This window comes from Pygocentrus nattereri, chromosome 13 (genome assembly GCF_015220715.1).
Source record: "Pygocentrus nattereri isolate fPygNat1 chromosome 13, fPygNat1.pri, whole genome shotgun sequence".
Taxonomy (NCBI): domain Eukaryota; kingdom Metazoa; phylum Chordata; class Actinopteri; order Characiformes; family Serrasalmidae; genus Pygocentrus; species Pygocentrus nattereri.
This window is the reverse complement of record NC_051223.1, coordinates 2,063,234-2,088,199: the sequence shown is the minus strand read 5'-3', so window position 1 is coordinate 2,088,199 and position 24,966 is coordinate 2,063,234. Positions and strand designations below refer to the sequence as shown.

General features: G+C 40.9%; 2 protein-coding genes across 4 annotated transcripts in view; both read right to left on the bottom strand.

Annotated features, from left to right (window-relative positions):
- Positions 1-15,123: 15,123 nt before the first annotated feature.
- Positions 15,124-24,966, bottom strand: part of pcdh15b (protocadherin-related 15b) — a 323,144-nt gene continuing 313,301 nt past the window's right edge. For 2 of the 3 annotated variants that reach the window (XM_037544216.1, XM_037544217.1), the window contains 3 exons: positions 22,983-23,056; positions 19,868-19,997; positions 15,124-16,306 (listed from right to left, as the gene is read on the bottom strand). In XM_037544216.1, the coding sequence (XP_037400113.1) occupies positions 15,728-16,306; positions 19,868-19,997; positions 22,983-23,056 (783 nt within the window). In that variant the 3' untranslated portion in view covers positions 15,124-15,727. The remainder of the gene's footprint in view (positions 16,307-19,867; positions 19,998-22,982; positions 23,057-24,966) is intronic. The other variant, XM_037544218.1, reaches the window with a different exon arrangement.
- LOC119265002 (RNA polymerase-associated protein LEO1-like) lies at positions 16,315-19,094 on the bottom strand. Its single transcript, XM_037544219.1, has one exon. It carries the CDS (start codon positions 18,467-18,469, stop codon positions 17,210-17,212), a length of 1,260 nt encoding a protein of 419 aa, XP_037400116.1. The 5' UTR covers positions 18,470-19,094; the 3' UTR covers positions 16,315-17,209.

The following is a 24,966-nucleotide window of genomic DNA, read 5'->3' as shown; positions in this document are numbered from 1 at the left end:
ATATTTCATCCATACATTAACAGTCATAGATTCCCTATGATGTAAACACCATGAACACCTCTTCTAACATTTTGTCAATTCTTTGTAAAATTGGAAAAAAACAAAGAAATTCAGACATAGTTATGGATTCTGAACTTTTTGAATTGATACATTCAAATTGATTCATATTTTCACCAGTTTTTTGTCATTTTTTGACATTAAAATGGAAAAATGTCTAAAATGGATACACAAAACCTGAATGCAAATGCAGTTTATTACACATATGTACATGAATCACTATGTAATAATTATGTAATTACACAATAATTCCTCTATAAAAAAAAAAAGCAATAACTCAAGACCTCAACAAAAACTCAGTTAACAAGAGTTCATGAATATTCTATCAAGCGACGCAGCTATAATCTCTGAAAATAATCGAACATGTCCCCTCTACACAAACTGATCCACAGCAATCGCAATATACTCACCTCTCTCTCGTCTTACGCCGCTCGCTTCAGAAGAAAGACTTTTAGCCTCTGCCAGTGAAGGGTGACCACCAGAAGGTAAAAGTAAGAGGAAAATTGGAAGGTAATAACAGTTAAACACCCGTTCCTGACACTGCCGAGCCATCCGTTAACCCTGCCGAGCACCAGAGAGGTTCCATCAAACACTCAAGTGTCTCAACCATGACAGAACGAGCAAAACACTCTGATGATAAGGGCAAAGGAAGCAGAAATGGAGGAGCATGGCGTAAAGACGAAGAAAAACAGCATTATTATGGCTAATGGACTTCTTCTTTATAATTAACCTGGGAGAGGTTACCATTCAACTGGCGCCATGCTCTTCTTCAACCACAAATATGCACCTCTGACAGGGAGCGTGGCGTGTGGCGGTAATGCTGTGCCTCCATTCAGTCATTTACAATTCACCCCATTATCAGAATCTCTGCTGAAATAAAGGAGGTCATCTGGTAGTGCTAGACGTCCATCCATCCATCCATCCATTTTCTAAGCCGCTTCTCCGTCAGGGTCGCGGGGAGTGCTAGACGTATGGATAGATTATCAGAAGTGGGAAGCAGCAAACTGAATTCTCATTACAGAACCCTGGAAAGGTACTCAAGCACAACAGAAGAACCCTTTTGGGTGCTCTACAGAACCCTTTTCAAAAGTGCTCTATGTAGAACTACCCACAGCGCATTGTTAAGAACTCTTTCATGAGGCAAAGAACACCTCAACCACGCAGAGTTCTTTGAGTGTTCAGGGTTCTTTGTAGCACCGTTTTCTTCAAAGAACCCTTGAAGAGCTATTCTTTTGAAGTGTGTGTGGTCATTTGCATATGAGGGATTTTGTTGAAAAAACTGAATGAACATATAGTCACACACTGCTAACATGCTGTGGTTAAAAGGCTAAAGCACTGGTACTTTATTCAGAGTTATGGCCTTAAATTACCTATTGACTTGTTTAGGATTCGAAGATCAGGACTACTGACTTGGGACTCGACTCAAGACTCAACTGTCTTGACTTGGGACGTGACTCTGGACTTGAGAGACTTACTCGTTACTTGCAACTTACTGACTTGTTCCCACCTCTGCTAAATAAACAAGCAAGACAGGGAAAATAATTATGCTTTTGAACTTTAGTGCTGGCAAAGACTTTTGAGAGTTCCTTGGATGGCAAAGGCGACAAATGGATCTTGAACCAAATCAAGCCTCACCTCTTACTCAAGGCCCAGACAACCAAACTTAAGCTCTTTTCTTTTAGACGTATTCTGAGAAGCACCAATTCAATGGAAAAAAACATTATTAGATAGATAGATAGATAGATAGATAGATAGATAGATAGATAGATAGATAGATAGATAGATAGATAGATAGATAGATAGATAGATAGATAGATAGATAGAGACCTAGAGAGAGAGACAAATAGATAGATAGATAGATAGATAGATAGATAGATAGATAGATAGATAGATAGATAGATAGATAGATAGATAGATAGAGAGAGAGACAAATAGATAGATAGATAGATAGATAGATAGATAGATAGATAGATAGATAGATAGATAGATAGAGAGACAGATAGATAGATAGATAGATAGATAGATAGATAGATAGATAGATAGATAGATAGATAGATAGATAGATAGATAGATAGAGACCTAGAGAGAGAGACAAATAGATAGATAGATAGATAGATAGAGAGAGAGAGAGAGAGAGACAAATAGATAGATAGATAGATAGATAGATAGATAGATAGATAGATAGATAGATAGATAGAGAGAGAGACAGATAGATAGATAGATAGATAGATAGATAGATAGATAGATAGATAGATAGATAGATAGATAGATAGATAGATAGATAGATAGAGAGAGAGACAGATAGATAGAGAGAGAGAGACAAATAGACAGATAGATAGATAGATAGATAGATAGAGAGAGAGACCTAGATAGATAGATAGAGAGAGAGAGAGAGAGAGAGAGAGAGACAGACAGAGAGAGAGAGACAGAGAGAGACAGACAGAGAGAGAGAGACAGACAGACAGAGAGAGAGAGACAGACAGACAGACAGACAGACAGACAGACAGATAGATAGATAGATAGATAGATAGATAGATAGATAGATAGATAGAGAGAGAGAGACAGACAGAGAGAGAGAGACAGACAGACAGAGACAGACAGACAGACAGATAGACAGATAGATAGATAGATACTTTATTGATCCTGAAGGAAATTTAGCTTTTTTTTTTTTTCTTTTTTTTTAGATTATATAAAAAATGGATGGATAAGATAAGAAAGTATGAGAAATAAGAAATGAGAGAATATTGATGGATAAGATCAGAGGAGTCATGAACAAGCCATTAAGAAGCCTAAAGACCCAAACACTATCCTCATGCTCGGCAGGAGCTGGATTCAACTTGACGGCACCTAATAAACGCGATGCACTGACTTAAGTATTTGAAGTACGCTCACCCATCCTGTCTATTAGCATCTCTCCAAACAAATGGTCCAAACTCTAATATGTCATGTTTGATCACTAAGTAACTGCATACAACAGATCAAACCCGGCCAAGAAAATTTCTAAAGTACCGTTGAAAGTCTTCGCAGGCTGTTAAGTAGCTTGAGACGGCATAAGAACTGGGTTAATATGTAGTGGCTGTGTTCTTGTAGGACTAGAAGACGGCTTCATTAGCAAGACACAGAGATCAAAGCAGGGCTGAAAATAACCAGCACAGCCCACAGTTGTTTTGTTGATCAGTGAGCTGATGGATGGGACTCTACTGCTTGATCTGTCTGACTGTTCCCTAACTCTGACAGACCACCATGTTGTATATAGTGAAGCAATTTCCCCAGAGCTGAGGTTGATCTCACCACTGCACTGCTCCCTCTTGGTTTTCACGGAAGGTGAACTCAATATGAACCCGAGCGAAGATGAGAATGAAATTTGATTCACTTGGACACATTCCGTAAGAAATGTCAGTCAAATAAAGGAAACGCCACGTGGAAATTTGCCAAAAAGCTCGTAAGTCTCTTCACAATGCAAAACAAGGAACATGCCCGATGAGGAGGAGGTGCTTTACAAAACTACTAGGCTGCAGATGAAGAAGCCGCATTTGTTTTTCAGTCCCATTCTGCCCCAAAAGCAAACATCTTTGATGACAAAGTTGCTCCTGGACACAGATCTGGCTCGTGCTGTCGTCTGCCTCTTCACGCTGACCATGTAATAAAGGAAAATGAAATGGCTGATTTTGCAAGAGATCTCAGAACAATCAAATCATCACCCGTCTGAAGTTTCTTAGTGAAAACAGCGCTTCTCCTGAGAAAAATCCGGCCCTCATACCGGTCATTCAGTCCCAAGCACAGCAACAAGCCTAAGACTAGAGGTCAGGCCTCAGAAATGACAACGTTACCACCAATTTAGCCAATGTGATTTAAAAAGCCTCGTGGCGCCAGGCTCGTTAGGGCTATGGACAGGAAAGCATAAGGATTAGGGCTAAAGAACATGCCTCCATAGATCTGCTCATGGTCCACTGCAGACTGACCACTCAGTGTTTAACTGTTGTTATTAGGGATGCCACATTGTACTGGCGTGCAGAGATCTTGGACGATACATTAGCATGCTCAAATGAATGATTCGGAGTTTTGATGCCAAACACAGAGGAAGAATGCAAGGATATAAATATTTTATATACATAATATAATGTATAAATAACTAATAACTAATGAATTCCAGTTAAATACAGAAGGGTGCACTGCTCTACAGGTGGGAAGAAAAAAAGAAGCAAATATTTGAGTAATAAATGACAACAATACAATTAAAACAATAAGATATAAGATAAGTGTGATACATATTCTAAATCACTTGATCACCGTTATTTCTGCTACTTCACCCTCCTTCACTTACAATAGATTATTCTCCAGTCCATTTGTTCTAGGTCATCTGCTTCACTGTCCTTGACCAAATCAAAGTCGTGAAGTTATTCATAGTCACACAACAGCCTTGTGTCTTCTTTTGTGGAATCATTTCACATGTAGGTCCTTTTATTAGCATACGTTTTCTCATGAAAGGCTTCTGGATGATTTTAACAGGCTCTCTGTAAATGGCCTGGTCAGTTAAGTTTCTAATGTCAGCATTTAAGCTAGATCTTAGAATAAAGGCCAGAAATTGTGAATATACACCATCTCAAATTCGGCGCTCACTTAACACCGGGAATCCCACAGGGTCAGCATTATGTTTTAATGGGCTTTTTTTTTTAAAATAGAAGAAGACACATGACATCTAAAGGGACCACATTTACATCTTTTCTTAAAGGATTAATTAAAAGTATATAGAGATTTTTGCTTAGTAAGCAATTACTGGGGCAGTCGTGGGCTGGAGTTCAGGGAACTGGCCTTGCGACCGGAAGGTCGCCGGTTTGATCCCCAGTGCCGACAGTCCATGACTGAGGTGTCCTTGAGCAAGACACCTAACCCCCAACTGCTCGCTGGGTGCCGTGGATAGGGCTGCCCACCGCTCCGGGCAAGTGTGCTCACTGCCCCCTAGTGTGTGTGTGTGTGTGCTCACTAGTGTGTATGTGGTGTTTCACTTCACGGATGGGTTAAATCCAGAGGTGGGATTTAAAAAGTGACACTTAACTTTGTTGTCAACAGGCAGTTTTTGAGGGTTAGGTGGTCTCGATACAGAAAAGAATAAGAGATAAAACCATTTTGCCACTTCATATGAAGGGACCTGTATGTAGACCCACACTTCAGTTCAACACTTGCACAGTTAGTGAAAAATAAGTGGTAGGAAAACATGCCTCAGGTCTGTCAAATGTGCTGTGGCGCGTACGCTTGAAAAGCGTGGAGCCGCACGGAACCTTCAGACACTCCCGACTATGTCGTCATGCCTCGTCTGTTAGCGCCTCTTCTGTTTGCTTTACATTCTGAAAATCGGGTGACGGCAGCGACGCTGTGAAAGCCTTTGCTCGAGAATAAATGCAGCTTTGGTGAGAAAGAGAAAACACAGGAGAGAAGCAGCAAGGCCTGGCGAGCACAGAGGGGATTTGTGTGGACTCGGTGAGGGTGAGACGCTGTGGTTTTCTCGCGCTAACAGCGAGCAGACAGTCAAATTCCCATTAAAGAAACAGAAAACGCTGCGTTTAGCCTCAGTCCAGCAGGCGCTGCAACCACAGAGTGAGTCCTCCTCTCATTTCATTTCACTTTAACAAGAGGCCCTGCTGATGCCATATTACTGCATTAATGTTTGCAGGGGCCACGGCCAGAACGCTTTCAAGCAGCCAGAAATGCCGGTCAAAGCCAGTGGTTGATTTACTGGGGAGAACACCCAGTAGCTAATGGATTTAAAGGGCTCACAGCAGGTTTTCAGCATGGGCAGAAGCTTTTATGTCAACTCGAAACCACTTTGAAAACTAAGCTGGTGGACCGGCTCTCTGTCTTAATTGTTAGAAGTCACAGTTATCACTGGAAACATCAAACCTAATCAGTGACTCTGGTGTGTTTCATAGCTTAGCGTCCGGTCAAGATCCTCCTACCTTGACAGTAAGGTTGCTTAAGAACTACAAAATGCTTTTCTAAACCAGTATCTACATCTACGTGCAGAGCAGCCAATTGCTTAGGAAAGTTCTTCTGCTGGATTAAACCCACTGCTGGGAGTGCACACAAACATGAGGAAAGATCTCGATAGCTTAGCCAAAAATCATAGCTCACTGTAGACCTCTGAAGTTCCACCGTCACATAGTCTGTTATATGCCCGTATAAAGGACTGAGCTGTTGTTGAAAATCGCTGAAGTCTCACCCTGTGGTTAACAAAAAGGTTCCAAGATCCATAAATTCTGTCCACTAGATTATGAATTATGAGGTCATTAAGTAGTCAGAAGTATTGTTACATGCAAGTAATACTGCTGTGCACTGAATAGACATCAGGACGGGCGTCCTTGCCAAGGTACTCCATGAAAACTATAGCTTTGTCAAAGTTGCTTTGGCAGTTTTAGTCTACACTTTGAGTAGCTCATACAGTCATACAGTCTAACTAAAGCGCAGTGTTAGATTTACTTTCATGGGATGGGATTTCAGTGCATCAAAGGCAGCTTGCGTGCGGCATGAACGTAACAATATCTGTATTTTATGGATCTTATAATTCTGTTGTTCCAGTGAGATTCCAGGGAGGAAACTATACGTAGAATAAAACCAGTAGCAAACTAGGATGGATGGATGGATGGATGGATGGATGGATGGATGGATGGATGGATGGATGGATACTGTATTGATCCCGAAGGAAAAACACCTCTACAATAAAGCTGATTTCTGCTAGCATCCCTTTTGTTTCCACCCAGAACAGTAAAACAAGAGGTGTTTTATACTTGCTGAGTGTAAATATAAGCATCCTTCTATTGAACAAACACACAGATCATCAATTACAGAAAAAAAAAACTTTGTTTAAAGTCTTTGGAACATTTTTGTTTACCGTTCCGGACAACAGCAGCAATATTTGCAAAAAGTGTTGATTTCCACATACAGAAAAATGCTTAGACAGGCCGTCCCTATATGAGCATCCCACCACCTACAAAATGATGCAAGAACTATGTTTTGAAATGAGCAGAGAACGTACGCTGCAGATACAATTTGGGCTTAAATGTAATTCATTGCATAATTATGTAATTACTATTAAAACTGTAACGACTTTTAAACAGCATAGTAAAATGAGTTTTTTTTCAACGCAGTGGCTCTAAACCATGAAAACATGATGAATCGCCATATATAAGCAGCATAGATGGTTCACGTAGCTCTAGCGTCTAATATAAGCCTACACGATGCACAAGGCCTTATGGAGGTTTTTCTTCTAGAGGCATGCCAAGCGCTACTGCTTATGGTATGTGAGCTTCACTCCACCGCAGTTACATGGAAAGGAAGCTTCTGACAAGCACGCAGGTATAAAATGCACGGTTTGCGGCAAATGAGGGCTCACGCTGACCATTTCTGTATTTCTGTGACATGCCATATTACTGGTTATGGAAGCCTGACGGCCAAGGCATATCTTCAAAAACGTCTGCTCTGGAGCCGTGCCTGGTGCAACCCCTCATTACAAGGGCCAGACTGTCGAGCGTATGTTTTTCTATAGGCCCTGCCTTTCAGAAATAATACAACACTTGGGTGGGATGCCATCTGCCTTATTTACTCTGTGTGCATGTGTACATCCCCACGAGAGCTTATATCAGCGTTTTTGTTTTTTTATTTTCAGTGGATCGGGAGCATCTTTCAAGTGCTAACTTGTGCAGCATGGATATAAATTACAGCATATAATGCTTATAATGTAATATTATGCTTGCAAAAACATCCAAATATACGCCACTAGATCACAAAGACAGCTGCTATATTGCTTTTGCAATGCGCATCTTCAAAATGAGACTTGAAATGCTGTAAATAATCCACCACTCAAGTGACATTAGGTGGGTGGCCAGTAATCTAGTGGCAGAAGAGGCGAGCTGGCTGCAGATTCAAAATCCAGGACCTGCTGCGTATACCCAGCTACGTCCTGGGGCAATGCACTTAAACCCCCACTCCACCAGGGGGTGCTGAGCTGCTCCTAAACTGGGCACAATTAGGCAGCAAAATGACTCATTTCTCTAGTAGTGCCAATAAGGTACATAACGTACTACCTTTTCAGGGAGGGTCCTGACTGTGAATGAGTTTGGAAGAGAAACAGACGGACCCCAATCTGTAGAACTACACGGTTCACCTACTGCTGTATGCGAAAGTTTACAGACCCCTGGTTAAATTACGGTTTGTTGCTTTCTTTTATGATTTTAATGTGAAATTAGTTCACATCCTCTATAGAGAACACACCTCTGCACACGTTACTGCACAATTACTGTTTAACTGCTGAATTTAATCTATTAATGTCATATTAATATAATGAAATAAATCAGAAATGTGGCACATTTGATCATTTACTGGGTATTTTTACAGCATTTATTAAGGTGGGAATTGTTTTTTTTTTTTTTTTTTTTTTGCATACAACTGCATTAAGAAAATATCAAGCAAAAAAAAGTTGCTTTCTTGTACGCGATGTGGTCCAAAAGTTTAAGATCACTGTGAAACTCTACGATTGTTTTCATTTAATCCTGTGAATAAGCAACACAAAGTTTTACAATTTTGAAACGTTTAAAATTACGACAAAAAATTTAAATAAAAAATAAAAATAAAAATAAAAATTACAACAAGTAAGAAAAAGAAATATATTCATTGCAATATGTTGCTGCCTTTCTAGGCCAGGACGCTCCTATAAAAGAGACTTTTAATCTGCTCGAGACGGTTCCTGGTTAAATAAAGCCAATAATAATATTAATAATAATAATAATAATAAAGACCCTACACTCTTTCTTAATGTGGTCAGTGTCACAGATTTAAACAAATATGTGCCACTGACCACATCGATAATAGGTTTAATTGTAATTATTTATTTATTTATTCGAGAATTACTCCTTCCACTGAAGCTCGAGTTCAGACAACTCTTGGGTGGCTTTGATCTCATCAGGGGCTTTTGTCACTGGTCATGATCAGAACCCATGCCAGCTCGACTGCATGCAAATTCAGAAATTCATGTTCCCGTTTCCAAAATTCTGTTCACTCTGATTGTTTTGCCGATAATATCGTTTGTCATAAAGAAACTCTGCATCAAAAATAGAAGCATTTTCACTAGAGGCCTCAGACTCTTGGACCCTACTGTATCTCAGCCGTCCTCTTCCTCTTCGCTGTGGTTGAGATGACTTTCTAACAGCCTTTCTATAAGCAGCGGCTTTAAATGAGTTAACGACATGACCACAAACCTATTATTCACCTGAAGCCAAGACGGCAGCTCTGACTGTTCTGGGACGTCTGCCAACAAAACACAGGTAAGTGTGTCTGTGTGTGTGTGTGTGTGTGTGTGTGTGTGTGTCTTTTTGAAGACACGCTTACACACCCTGGCACTGTATAATAGCTCCAGGATGTGCATTGCTTTGAATCACTCTTCTCTCTGATCTGTCGACCAATTATAGAATTTTAAATAACCATGAAGCTTGGTTACCTGTAATCACTGCATCAGGCAGCTTGTAATTACTGACTTAATTGTTTACTTTTGACATGTTTTCTTGAAACGGTTCAATGGCATCGAGATCTTAAGATCAAAAGTTCAAGAAACGTTACTAAGTCTTGCTCATCGGGGATGGGAAATCCATTTAAAGTGTTATTATCTCACCAAAGCCAGAGTCCAGCGTGGCTCTTCTCTGCCACTGCGTCTCAGCAGCTATGAGCTGCCATCTGTGAGCACTTTAACTCAGATATGCAGGACAGGCACGCTCTTCAGTAGCACTTCATTTGAAGCTTACCTACAAATGATTTCACATGAAAAGTAGTGAATGATGTATGTATGAAGGGATACTTATTATGGTAATCACGTTTTATGAAATTAATAATGCACAAAAGTGACAGACATCAAAGATTTGTTCCTGTTATGTATGCGTTTATAAGGCATTATAAAGATATATATGATACACACACACACACACATTTATATACATAAATGTTTTTATAAATGTCTTTATGTTATAGCCATGCTTATTATGCACTATGAACTGTTAACATAATGCATTATAAGTACTGTTCATAACAAATTATAAGAGCTCATAAGCTGTATACTGTACTGAAGCCTCCTCCAGTGTTGAGTGAGACTTCAAGACAAAATATTTACTGAAATATTTACTGAAACACTAAACCTACACAGTAAAGTTCATTACAGGCTTCAGATGATTTTAAACTAGAGCTGCCATCAGAGTTTCACCCAGTGTGGGAAAGTCAGTGTACACCACTGTTAATGTGCACCACCGTTAGCCTGGCACTGACTTAACACTACATATCCAATAGAACTCTAGCAGAAACTAGCACTACTGTACTGTAGTGTAGCATTAAAAAAATATAAAAAAAAACATTGTATTTGTCTTTACTTTACTTTTGGCACTGACAGTATAACATGTTATTAACACTGCTTATAATGCATTATAGTAACAATGCATAATGTATAATAAACATGGCTATAAAATGTAGTTCAGTGTAATTCTGTTTTATAAATATTTATAACAATGTTTATAATGCCTTATGAATGCATTAGAACATGTTACAAATGTGTTTATAGATGCTTACAAGCACGACATTCATAGAAAGTGTTACCCCGCACTTTTACGCAGCTTCACTCCCCAAATAATGCAAATTAAAAGACAGACACCTAGTTAAGAACACTAGACATGAGCTCTGGAGTTCTACTTAAAGTATAAGCTGAAGTACATTTTTCTCATCTGCAGTCACACATTTCTCATCAATTAAGATCTCATTAATAACGCATAATAATCTCATTAAGGGGGCAGTCGTGGGCTGGAGGTCAGGGAACCAGCCTCGTGACCGGAAGGTCCCCGGTTCGATCCCCAGGGCTGACAGCACATGACTGAGGTGTCCTTGAGCAAGACACCTAACCCCCAATTGCTCCCCGGGTGCTGCGGATTGGACTGCCCCTTAGTGTGTGTGCTCACTAGTGTGTATGTGGTGTTTCACTTCATGGATGGGCTAAATGTGGAGGTGAAATTTCCCTGTTGAGGGATTAATAAGGGTCACTTAATCTTAACTCACAGTGCATTTAATGCCCAAGTACATTTAAAAGCAAATACTCTTCTACTTCTGTACTCCAGGGATGCAGACAGGGGACCAAGAATATTTCTACTTCCATTTTTGTACAGGAATATTTATACTTATGGCACCACATGCGCAAAAATGATCATTTAAGTTGGAGGGCATCAAACTGATATATGGTGTTATAAGCTAGGCCTCTGCCTTAGAAGTTCTATTATTTGGGAGTGATGCTTCATGACAGTGTTATAAACGAGCAAATGTCTTCTTAAAACGTATTATACCGTCTTTGATTGCTGGCATGAGCTCATAAATACTTGCTTTATAAATATATTATTCAATGTTTATGCATGCGTTGTGAAGTCTCTTTGTAGGTAGATATCAAATAAAGTGTTACTTGTTTCCCAGATGTTTTCAGACGTCTATGTTAAGACAAAACTTCCTTGATTTATTTTTATTTTTTGTTTATTTTGCCAAAGCTACAAGTGGCATTGCACAGTATAGAGCTGTATATTATCATTTCATCCCATGTATCATGTTTTGATTTTTGAGTTTCAAATGTCCAGCTAGCCTAGTGTCTGATTAAGATAGATGAATCATTTACAGCGTCTCAGTAAACTGTTTTATTGCTAAGGCTCCGTTTTGGTGAAACTCCACCAATTTTTCAAAATTCATCATTTTCAATTATAAGATGTGAACAGCGTCATTCGGGGGCGGGATCAGCTGAAACGATCCGCTCTAGACTGAGTCAGAGTTTTTGACAGTGGTGGGGATGGGAAGCTACGTTTGAAGAGCTTAAGGCCTCTAAACGCTCCATCACATAGAGGTTATAAATACATAGCCTGATGCCTGAGACTCAAACTGAACTAAAACTCATTTTCATTGGTTATTTTGGATCCTAAATAAAATATCTGCACTGTAGATTTTTGACCTCTGGTATCGGCACCACTGTAGAGACATCTCTGCAGCGATGTGTTTCATATCGAACCACTCAGAATGACTCTGTTTACATCTCAACCACTGAGCTAAACAACCATTTGAAAAACCTGCACTTGATGACACAGAAAGCTGCCTATGTGGGCTGCTCACCAGCTACTGAGTCATAGCCAATGTGTTGAAGCATGTCAACAAACCAAATCCTGATTTTGGAGGCTGGGCTCCACACCAGGAAAACTGCTCTCGTCTTCTTTAACCTCTTCAAAACACCTCCAGTTCTCACATTATGAGACATCTCAATTACTGTCCGTGGTTGAGTCCTGAGGAGACTGAAGAGAAAGAAAGGAAAAGGTGCCACCTAGTGGCTAAAACATTGGTAACAGTTGTTCTATGTAGTCCATAAGTTTTCCAACCCAGACCTCACTGAAAACTGCTGCTTCCTAGAATTTATAAGCATCTAAAGCAATTTTAGGAGACTTCCACTGTTTTAAACACCCAATTTAATTCTGTTTAAGCTTAGGAAAGTTGTTGGCATGATTTGTCTATACACGATTATTAGATGGGGGATAATTCTAGAGAGCAATTTTGGTTGAAACTTTCCTTTAAAGGTCCCACATCCTACATTCACAAAAATTCAGCCATTCACTTCTACATGGCCATTTTCCAACTTCTCTATATCCCTTAGAACGAAACGGGCTGCTTTTGTTACTACGCCCTAGAGACTGACATATGTAATGACCTCTGCTTTGCTTGACTGTCCTTCACTGTGCCTCAGTCAAAAAGCAGTTCAGGATAAAATGTTCCTTATAACTGCAGCTCATTTCAGATTTTTAACCGACTGAACTGATTTTAGCTCATTTTGAGCATGACTCAGAAATGCTAGCCAGTCAAGAGCAGCCAACACAGCTTTGAACGGTGTTTTTTGTGTTTTACGTTAGTGACAGTTTTTACTGAAGTCTACAGCCATGCAGTCTCACTTTCTGCTCTAAAATCCAAGCGTGTGGCTAAATTAAGGCTCTGCATATGGACTAAAACTCCTTCGGTGCTTCAGTAGTGACAGGAAAACCTGATTTTTAAAATTAAAAATCAAACTCATGATACATCTAAATCTTTCAATTTTAAAATGAATTTAAAAGAAATCAAAAATACCCTTAAAATATTTGAAAAATAGAAAGTACCCTAAAAATGTTGACTTTGTATATATTTAGCTTTTTACTATCTCAATTAATTCCTCAGGTTTGAACTGACCATAACATCATATGTGAATATCTAGGGTCTGAATCATTTTTTGAACTGCTCTTTTTTACGGTGGGACTACAGTTTAAACTAATTCAGTAGAATGAGCCATATACACCCATCAGGCATGACATTATGACCTCCTTGTTTCTGCGCTCACTGTCCATCTTATCAGCTCCACTGACCGTATAGCTGCACTCTGTAGTTCTACAGTTACAGACTGTAGTCCATCTGTTTCTCTGATACTCTGTTCTTCAGTGGTCAGGACCCCCACGGACCCTCACAGAGCAGGTACTGTTTGGGTGGTGGGTCATTCTCAGCACTGCAGTAACACTGACGTGGTGGTGGTGGTGGTGTGTTAGTGTGTTGTGCTGGTCTGAGAGGATCAGACACAGCAGTGCTGCTGAGTTTTTAAACACTGTGTCCACTCACTGTCCACTCTATTAGACACTCCTACCTTGTCGGTCCACCTTGTAGGTGTAAAGTCAGACACGACAGCTCATCTGCTGCTGCACAGTTTGTGTTGGTCATCCTCTAGCCCTTCATCAGTGGTCACAGGACGCTGCCCACAGGACTCTGTTGGCTGGATATTTTTGATTGGTGGACTGTTCTCAGTCCTGCAGCACTGCTGTGTCTGATCCACTCAGACCAGCACAACACACACCAACACATCACCACCACGTCAGTGTTACTGCAGTGCTTGAGAATGACCCACCACCCAAACAGTACCTGCTCTGTGAGGGTCCATGGGGGTCCTGACCACTGAAGAACAGGGTAACAGAGTATCAGAGAAACAGATGGACTACAGTCTGTAACTGTAGAACTACAGAGTGCAGCTATACGGTCAGTGGAGCTGATAGAGTGGACAGTGAGCGTAGAAACAAGGAGGTGGTCATGTTACGCCTGATCAGTGTATGTCAGTGTGTTATTTTTTTTCACAAGATCACAAGAACAACGCATTTAAAACAGGCTGTTTTTGCAGCTTAGCTACCATATTCTGACTGTAAAACTGAGGCGTGGAAGTTCTGATATTAACAGTTGTTCACATCTTTGTGCATCTGTCAGACTGTTCATTAGTTTTAGAAAGCAATAACAAACAAATAACTAAGAATATAAAGCATTTTAACAACTATACGAGTCTCCTGCCAGACTAGGCGACGACTCCTTCCAAAGCCTGATGAAACAAACTGAACAGGGAGAACCTCAGTGGTAGGGGTCAGAGAAGAAGCAGAGGCAGTATTAGTAATGGACTTCAAACATTTTAAGGGAAATATACTGTTGGACACTCTCATTGCTGCAGGCCATTTCCACTTTGCTGATACTCACAAGAGCAACGCTTTGAAAGTGATCCTCAGACATGTCTAAGCCTGGATGCATGTCTACGTGAGGAAATAAAGAAAAAGCACTGTGTAAGCTCAAAGCCGGAGAAAGTTCTGAGAAAAACAGAACCCCTTTATATGTGAACCACGTAAAAAAGCTCTGACAAGCGTCTATAAAGTCTCAAACAGAAAAGAAAAAAATTTAAGATCATATTTTGACAGTGATAATAACTGCCTGGCCTGACAAGTATTCACAGCATAATTCACCCACTGCACATTACCACCATACAAAGGTGTTCTGGCTTATTTGTTTTATACATCTGTCAGGCTCTGTGGACCTGAGCGAAGACGAATAACTTCATACGATGTTTTTCAGGGAGAGAAGTGAGCTCAGAAACCTGTCCTCTGAGTAACAGTGCAGTGGATTCAATTTTCAAGGGAGCACAAGGAAATATGTTGTTTCCTGCTTTTGAACAAAGGCAAAAAAAAATACGCCACATCTTGACCAGGAATGTTTATTGATGTGCCTGTTCTGCTGTCCGACCTCAAGAAGTAAACAAATGCTTTGCTAACATCTGAATTGCTTCAAAAAGAGAAAGAAAAAAAAAAAAAATCAGCAAAATACTGGCAAACATAGAAGTATTCCCAGCTTTGTATAAAAATTAGATGCAACACTCCCAACTATTTTTACCATCCAGTTAATTGTGGCACTGAGCAGGTACAGAGTACACCCCTGATTAAACCTATTTATCTTCATTGGTAGGTGTATACAAAAAAATAACACGTCAGCAGATATGCTTGCTCTTGCCATAGAAACTCTAAAAGCACAAAATAAATATTCCTGTGTTGTGTTTCGGCAGCTTTAAAAAAAAAAAAAAAGCTCATGGGTGACGCTCAGTGGACCAATGAACACCAATGTGCAGGTTGCTTATGAGCCGGATAGTAGCAAGCTCACTAGTGATTTTCAGAAGGCCAAGAAAAGCAGACATAATACTGAATAAAAGTGCAATTTCATAGTAATGTGGCAAAATAACTGTCTGTGGGCGTTCCTTTTTTATTTATTAAGACAACAGAAATGAACTTGAGTTGCATTATATATCAGGTCACAGCTTCGTCATTGGTATGTGCAGGTTATTCCAAGGCCCCATCCACAGCTCTTCCTCGTCGGATTGTGTGCGGTCACTGTGCGACCCTAGCAGGTCCCTCACCTCCTCATTGTCTACTGTGGACTCCTGCTCGTCCACGTTCTGCGTTCTTTCGCTTTCTCCTTCGGCCACGTTAGACTTGGAGGCTATGCTCTCTGGGCCCGTGGTGCTGGAGGCCAGGGACCCGCTGGAGGGCTGGGCGTTAATGTTCTGCTGGCTCCCGGTGGCGCCCACGGCGACAGGGCTGTTGAGAGGAACTCTCTCCTCTTGAGTCACAGCCAGTTTGTCCAGTTTCTTGAAGTGCTTCCCCAGCCGGACGGGCGAGCTGAATTTGATGTTGTTGGTGTGGGCTGCTCGCCGCGTCCGGATGATGGAGCCGTTCTGGGCCAGATAGATGCTCCCGTTGATGTTACTGTGGCTGTTAACGTTTACATTGGACAGGCGATTCCGGTGAGCCTCTGGGGCACTATCGTCCCCTGTTGAACTGGTTTCATACTCACGATCCACCACCAACTTGATTCGCTTCTTTCTGGCATACTGTAACAGGAAGAGCATGCATACAAAAGGCAATGAGCTGAGGGAAAAAAACCTGAACACGTAATGCGTTAATGTGACCTCCACACAGCACTAAGGGCCTGAATTACTCGATGTTTGCACATGTAAGAACACATGCAAAATTCATAAATCTCACACAAAAATTCCAGAGCTGCATCTTTTGCACGACTGCTGTGTGTTTTGCATGTCTGTCTTAATGAATGTGCAAGTTAGGTGTTTAGAAAATATGTTGTAAGTAACACACATAATAATTGAATATGTAATTCATTAAGTGCATCACTCCAGTGATTACACTCGCTCCTCACTGAAGCGTGATTGGTGATTGAATTCATTAATTAGATAAACAGAAAGCTGACGTGCAGCCAAAAGTGTAGAACCAAGCCAAAGTCAGGCCGAAAAATAAAACCGCCAGACAGAGGGAATTGGAGGAAACTCAGCCTAAAGGTTCACAATACAAGACAATATCACGGACCGGGGCTTATTAGTTCCAGGATGTATGATATTTATTAGGGCTTGTTTTTTCAGATTTTTAAATTTGAAAATAACATTGGCAATTTATTTTGGCCAAACTTGATTTAATATAGTTGTAACCAATTACGGCGTTGCCAAATCTTGGTTCTGGGGATCTACCGCATTAGTGAGTTTAGATCCAACACACCTGACTCTAATACTTAGACGCCCCCCTTCATAGTCCAGACACACTGTAATCCCAGCACCTCAAGCATTTTCAGAGAAGAAAACATGCAATAACGAAAGTCAGAAATGCAGAGCACGCTGGGAAAGATCACACCAAAACACTCAGGGTGTGCAAACAAGCCACCAGTATGAAGTCCAAACAGTAATTAAAGGAGACTGTCACGCTTACTGAGTAGGTCTGATGCTAATTTAGGATGTTGTAACGGACTCTTCGGCATCTGAGTCAGCCTCGTCATTCTCCTTGTTGTCTTCTGGACTTGCTGTTTCATCTGCAGAGACCTGAAATTTGTCACTGCAATCTTCCTCATCTTCAACTATAGGTGAAAGGTTTGTGCTCTTTGTGTTTCTTCCCACATAATTGTTGTCTGCAGACGAACGGTTCTTGCTATGACTTTTAGAGCCTTGATTCCTCTTCGAACCCAAAGGGTGCTTAAAACGGGAAGAGACGGACTCTGGTTCATCCTCCTCACTTGACTGCTCTTCATTGGAAGAGCCCGATGTAAAACGGACCTCCTTGACTCTACTGGATGCAGATCCAGTTTGCCTCTGGGTGCAGGTGCTGTCTGTCTTGCTGGAACTGGACAAAGCAGGTCCAACTGTGGAGGGTGACTCTGCCCTAGAGTGGTCTGACTCGACTCGGCCCACTGAGATGTCTTTTTCTGACTCTTGTGTGGTATCAGTCTCTTTCTCTGACTCATCTGTCTCTGATTCTTTCCCACTGTTTGACTCTTTCTCAGTCTCTGACTCCTTCTCAGCTTCTGATTCTTTCTCACTTTCTGTCTCTGTCTCAGAACCTTGGTCTGTATCTGACTGTTTATCTGTCTGTGACTCACCTTCAGAGTCATCTTCCTCAGCTTTTGAATGGCTCCCTTTGTCAGAGTCCTCAGACATACCTTGCTCCTCATCTGAATCAAAACTACTCATATATGCCACTTCTTGGTGTCTGTTTGAATAGCTCTGCGTGGTTGATATGGCACTGTTTTTTCCTGAGTAGGGTTCCCGAATAGCAGCTTCTTTGAAAATCTCTCCGTTGCGCCCAGTCTCTTGAGAATCGCTGGGGAAACTCTGTGACTCCCTTTCCGAATCACTAGTTGCCTGGGAAACAGAGGCCTTCCCCTCACTTGAGCTGTCTGTAATGCTGCTTGTGCTGTTTTGAGACTTCCTCCAAGTGCGTGGCTTTTTGGAGATATTTATTCGACTGAGGATCTTCCCCAAATGTGTCTTTGCTGAGGTCTTTCCTTCTTTATACTGGAAGTAGTTGCCATCGATGACCATGCCACTGCCCAAGCTATCGGAACGGTGGCCTTGAGTTAGTTTAGGGGGCTCTGCACCTTCTGGCTTCTCCCTGGAGGACATCATGGGAAATATTCGTGCTTTCTTCCATGGAGCGTGGCGAGGTGCTGGCGGACCAGACGCCTTGCCTGTGGCAAGTAGTTTGCTGAGTTTCATCACTGCTTTGAGTTTGGTCACAGCCTTTGAGCTGTGAGGGGAAGCAGTGCCCTCTGCTGGCTTTGGCTGGGTCTGCTCTGGTCTGGGAGGCTGATCTTTAAGAACCGGTTTCGGAGGTCTGTGTGGACTCAGACCTGAAGGTGGGGCCAGCCTTCTGCCATGCCTCGCAACCTGTTGCAGTCCACACGGCTATGATTTTGATTGTAAGGGTTAGCAGAATATCTACACATTTAATATTCAGTTACCTACCACTTTACCAGGTAATACGTATCCATTTTATCAGGTCCACTTACTTTATAGCTCTACAGTTACAGGTTGTAGTCCTTTTTGCCTCCCTGCATAATTTGTTAGAACACCCTTACCTAATTCGTGAACTGTCAGGACCTCCAAAAATCCCCACTGAGCAAGTATTATTTGAGTGGTGGATCAATATCAGCACTGCAGCACACACTGATATGCTAAAATCTGAGCAAATCATCACCGGTAAAATGATCTCATATCAGTGCAACAAAAGCCTTGTGAGTGTAAGATCATTTAGTTTCATTCAACATAATTACATTAAATAATGTCTGGCAAAAAAAAACAAGCACAAACTGCCACTGATTAAGTCATGATCATTATTATCTTAATAGTTATAATAATAAACCATAGCTTGGTAAGCAGACTTGGCTCATGATGGCTTAATTCTAATATTAAGGGTAATAATTTGGATATTAAAACCAAAGGAAATTTTGCCTATTGGCTTGCAGTGTGTTGTCCGCCAAACAAAACCACCCAGTCGACAGCATCCTGCGGTCAGTTACTGGACAAACAAGGTAGGTCTGTCTTATCAAATGGACAGTAAGCTTATGCAGTGTTTAAAACCTGCAGAAACTCTGCTGTGTCTGATCCACTTGCACCAACACAACACTCACTAACATGTGATAGATCACCTAAAGAAAATTCAGTGGCAGTCGTGGGCTGGAAGTCAGGAAACTGGCCATGTGACCGGAAGGTTGCCGGTTCGACCCCCAGCACCGAGAGTCCATGACTGAGGTGTCCTTGAGCAAGACACCTAACCCCCAACTGCTCCCCGGGCGCTGTGGATTGGGCCGCCCACCGCTCCGGGCAAGTGTGCTCACTGCCCCCTAGTGTGTGTGTATTCACTAGTGTGTATGTGGTGTTTCACTTCACGGATGGGTTAAATGCAGAGGTGGAATTTCCCCGTTTGTGGGATTAAAAAAGTATCACATAACTTGATACCTGTTCTGTGGAGGTCCTAATAAATTATGCAGAGAAACAGATGGATCACAATCTGTAATTGCAGGACTACAAAGCACCCCTGTATGGTCAGTCAGTGTATATCTCTTGTACGTCTCAATACGGGCATGGAAAGAATAAAAACACTACGTCAGCTACCTCTCCCTCTGATTCATGAGGACTGTAATAATAGCTGCCATCATCCTCCACGATCACCTCCCCATACTCATCATATGTTCCAGCTGGAGAGATTAGCTTCCTGCGACTGCCATACTGAGGCAATTCGTACCTGAAATATATAATCAGAGGAAACACTACATGTATTATGAGCATCTGCACAGAAGCAAAGTCAAACATACCTGCTGGCATGCACACAAAAACAACGATTTTATATGTTCACCACCCTCTAGACACTGCAGCCCTTGACATTCACATTGTTAATTTGCAAACATGGTGCAATAACAGTAAAGAGCTAAAGGCTTAGAGGGAGCCATGTCTCCGGATGCTGATAATTGTATTGGCTGGTTATGACCTCTATTAGTTTAAAGCCCCCATACATTTTTCACTTACTAATCTTCCTGCCCTACAGCATCTCTATGATGCTTGCGGCAAACAAGCACTCACAATGTCCCGTAACACTGGGTAAGCATGGCCACAACAGGCTTTGATTAAGGGCTTTGAGTACCCCTGGGGAGGATCAGGCTGTCTAAACTCAAACTCGGTTCAGATTAGTGGAGAGACCCACTTCGCGTCACTGGAGCAACAGAAAGGATTCGTTTATTGTAGCGACCACAAGGGGCACTGTGAATTCAGTCTCCGGAGAGCTTTCCAGTGAAAATGTGAAGGAGACAAGGATTACTTTAATTAACTGCTCAGTAAATTTCCATTCAAAATAAAAAATAACACTTGGAATGTTCATCAGGCTACACGACACATACATAATCCCTTCATGTCCATTGACATTAACCTACATAAGTATTAAGAAAGGCTTAGTCCAGCAGGCACTGTCCGTCCTAAAGGCTGCTTCTGTCACCTCTGAAGTTGATTAGGATTGCTGCACAAAGTGTTGAAATCAAATCAAATTAAACGCTTTTAAATACATTTTTCAAGACACGTTCAAATATAGCACGTGTTATCTATTTTAATCAAACATTTGTTAAAAAAACTTATATACAACGGATGAAACAGCAATACAGTCTAGCCCACAGGACCACTGCAGGCTGGATATTTTGGGTCGGAGACTAATATTCTGGATTAGTTTAATATACACGCCTTTCTGTTTTTATGGATATTGCTGCACAACGTATTTCTGATCAATGCCACTCTGCCAATTCCTACTATCACAATTTCATTTTAACATGTACATAATATGACATTCAGGACTGATTTGTTTGGGGTTTTTTAGCCCTTGTTTCCTCAGTGTTTCTGCTAACATCATCTTTAAAGCAGAAATCTCAACGTTTCTGTAATCGCTATTTACTCCTTGCACCTCAAGAGTGAAAAACACTGAGGGAGACGTGCCAGTGTTTAGACAAAAGAGGGCTGGAATGCAACAAAGAACTGAATCAAGCTTATTTCACCCTGTACCTAATCCATTAACATATGCTAAGATCAGACGTCCTTAAATTTAATAGCTCCAAATCCCTATTTGAGCTGTATTAGTTGGACCAGAGGGGGTCTAATAATGTAATTTGTGTGTGATTTGAATGGCTGGGGATAATGGATGTGCATAAATTCCCCAAATTACCCGAAATAGCCCAGACTGATACGTGGGACGTTTACGTGAGACTGCAACAGGCGCCACACTTCCAAATAACAACATGTGGTTAACTCGCCTCCAAATATAGAGACCAAAAAAAACCAAAATGCAGCACCGGATGAGGGAGTAGACTTCACATCTTGTTTCAGTGTGAGGTGATGCCCATCCAAAATGATGGGGCATAATTACATGAACTGAAGGGAATATACACCGAACTGATGTGGATTTCAGTAGTCTGGTCAGGACCTTCAGGACTGAACTCTCTTTGTTATCCTTGTCTTCAGAAAAAAGAAAAGAAAATTGAAGTGCCATTTCTATTACACAGTTTTGCTATTATATTACTGAGACGTCGATACGAGCAGGATTGCTACCTCTGAGGGAGCTTCAACTTCGGCAAATCTCAGAAGGTAATTCACCCTATGACTTCGCAGACTTGTATAAACGAGGGATGTTGCAGATTCGTGCCGGATTAAGATTATCTCATTGGTAATCACTCAAATTACAGCACCTCCCGAGGTAAAACTAATTAATCTTGAATATGTCTTCTAAGTAGAAAAAAGACATTTTATAACCTTTAGGTGATTTGTTATGACTTTTTAAAGATCTGCGGGAACCCTGTAGACGTATCACTTATTCCAGGCGACCGATTTTTTCAGACACTGGGTTGTGTTACGACATGTTATGGCACGTTATAATCAATATCATTTTATTTTAGTGTATGTCAGTGTCATAATTCTGATGGTATGACAGCTTAAATCTTGCAAATGTTTAAACGAACTTCATCAACATGACTTGACAAGCTATATCGTATAAAACAGTGAGCTCAAAAGTCTCGTTTAAAACCGAACGGCGTCACGGCCTGAACTAACATCAGAAAAGACATCAATAACACCTGACAAAGACGTTATTTGAGCCTAATATTATTTCAACTTGACATCAAAGTTAGCAAACGAAACCTTTGTGACAGATGATGCATCCGGAAATGTTGATGTAGGTCACTGTCATGTAGCCTTATGAACATTGACCTGCAGTAGATATTGACTCAATCAAAGCTATTGAGATCAGATGTTTGAGTTAATAGTGGTGAAAATCTCATCTTTAAACACATGAAATTCCAGTGAAGGAACGCCCAGCCCTTAACTCGCACCATATGATTCCGTCTCCATTTCCACTTTCTCTTCTGTGAGATGCCATATGGACAATTCTCACCGTACACGGCTCAGTGAATAATTAGCTTGGCTATTACAGTGGGAGAAAATGCCAGCGGCGGCTCACTGAGTCGGACGTAAAAAGATGGCACTAGTAATTCCTGGGTGAAATGGAGTGGGCTTAACAATAATATCAGCTCATGCACTCCAAGTACCATTCCAGGAGCACTTCAATTTGAGTTCCATTGCTTGGGGTGACGTTTAAAAGCTGTGAAAAATGATTGTTCGGATGGGGCATGCTGTGAGGGTCCAAAGCCACGTGAGTGTGGATGGTGGTCTGGTCCGAGCGTGCTGAACACACACTCACCCGTGGTCATAATTATAGTAATCCTGTGTATAATAGTCCTGGCCAGGGTCGATGCCGGACTCCATAGATAGTTCCTGTGGTCAGAGTAAGAGTCATTACTCAGAGAGTTCATAGAGAGTTCCTCAGAGAAGAATACATGAAAGTTAAGAGGCAGAGGCGGCCTCCGCATAACATGTAGAATGTAGAAATCTGTACGTCAGCGGAACTTAAGCATGACTACGTTAGGATGAAAAGTCTATCCTGAAAAATAAGTTGAAGTCCTTAAAAACTGGCGATCTAGAATTTTGGCTGCACCAGAGACTTAAAGTGCATCATTACAGCCAGAGACCACCCTTCATTTACTGAATTTCCACGCTGACCGGTCATCAAATACAAATACTTCTTTTTTCGTGAGATATGTCTGGAGAGATTAAATACCTGGCAACCCACTTAAGGATAAGGAAGGGGAATGTCAGAAGAAATGGTCATAAAAAGCAGGAGTTTTCAGAGCTGGAGTTTGAAAGATTCTTAAATATGAGGAGGAAATGGGACTAACAACCATCAAGACCTGGTAGACCACCAGAATGGTCACCAGCAGATAAACGTACTTTAAGCTTTCATCTTTGAGTGAAAATCCAGCTCCACTCTTGCTTTAGGTCTGAAAAAGTCCATAGGTGTTTCTGTCCATCCTCCCATTTTAAGAAAATACTCAACACTACAGGTCTGAAAAGAAGGATAAGCCATTACTAAGAGAAGGAGATCAGAACAATGACCGGCCACCCCACAGCCCAGACCTTAACATGGTCTTACTGGATCGTAAGCAGCAGACAGTTCAACCAACTTCTAAAATTGAACTTTGGAGGTGTGGAAAAATATTTATATGCTGATTTGTTCAAGAAAGTACAAGTAAGCTGTAATAAAGGCAAAGGGTGAACAGAGTATAACTATATTCATACTCAACATACTGTAGTTGAGGCTTCTGTTTTTTGTTTTATATACATCGCTGTTGTCAAAACCTTGGATCTCCAAACGGGTAACTTTACAGCAGAAGGAATAAAAAAAACCTACTTTAGATTTGATGCAAGTCAATGGTCATTTGTGGCCATTTCTTTTGGTTCATTCATCATGAAATTTACACACAATGCAAAGGGCAACAGGTCCTTTGAAATTATGCTACAAACTGGAAAATGGCAAAAATGGAGATACAAGGTTTTGTCCCAACAACAGCAATATGCTTTCTGCATTTTTCCCCCAATGCTGATGTGCTCAATTATTGTTTTGACTGGAAATTAAATGAAGGGTGCTCTCTGATAGTACCTCCACCTGTCGCATAGAATTAGAGTGAGCTCACTGAAGTGAAAAGTTACCTTTCATCAGCCAGTTGCATCAGCAACTGAACTTCAGTTTGACTGAGGCTAATTTGAATGTAAACGGCTCCTTCGTTCAAGTTTATGAACTACTACAGTTCATACGTTTGCACCACGTAACTAAGCTTCAACATAGCTTCGCTCTAACTTTCACATGGTTGTTTGAGTCAAGAGATGGGAAAACCTAAAGTAAGTTCGGTAGCACTTTATTTGAAGGCTACCTACATAAGGGCTTCATAACACATTCATAAGCGCTGAATAATGCGTTTATGAAGCACTACTTGAACATTTATTAAGTGCTTATGTCGGTTCTCGCAACCTGACATAAGATGTTTTATGAAATAAATGACATTGTACTGACATAATAAGAATAAACGTTGAACATATTTACAGCACTAAACATTTAAAACACTATACATAATTGCATCAATCATCTTATCCATGCAATGGAGGGAAGAGGGGGTGGTTTCCAGGAATATTTCACCTGATTTCAGTACAATGTCGTCTTAAGAATGCTGACATATATAGTTCTGTATAGTGTTTTAAATGTATTTAGTGCTGTAAATATGTTCAACGTTTATTCATATTATGTCAGTACAATGTCATTTATGTCATAAAACATCTTATGTCAGGTTGCG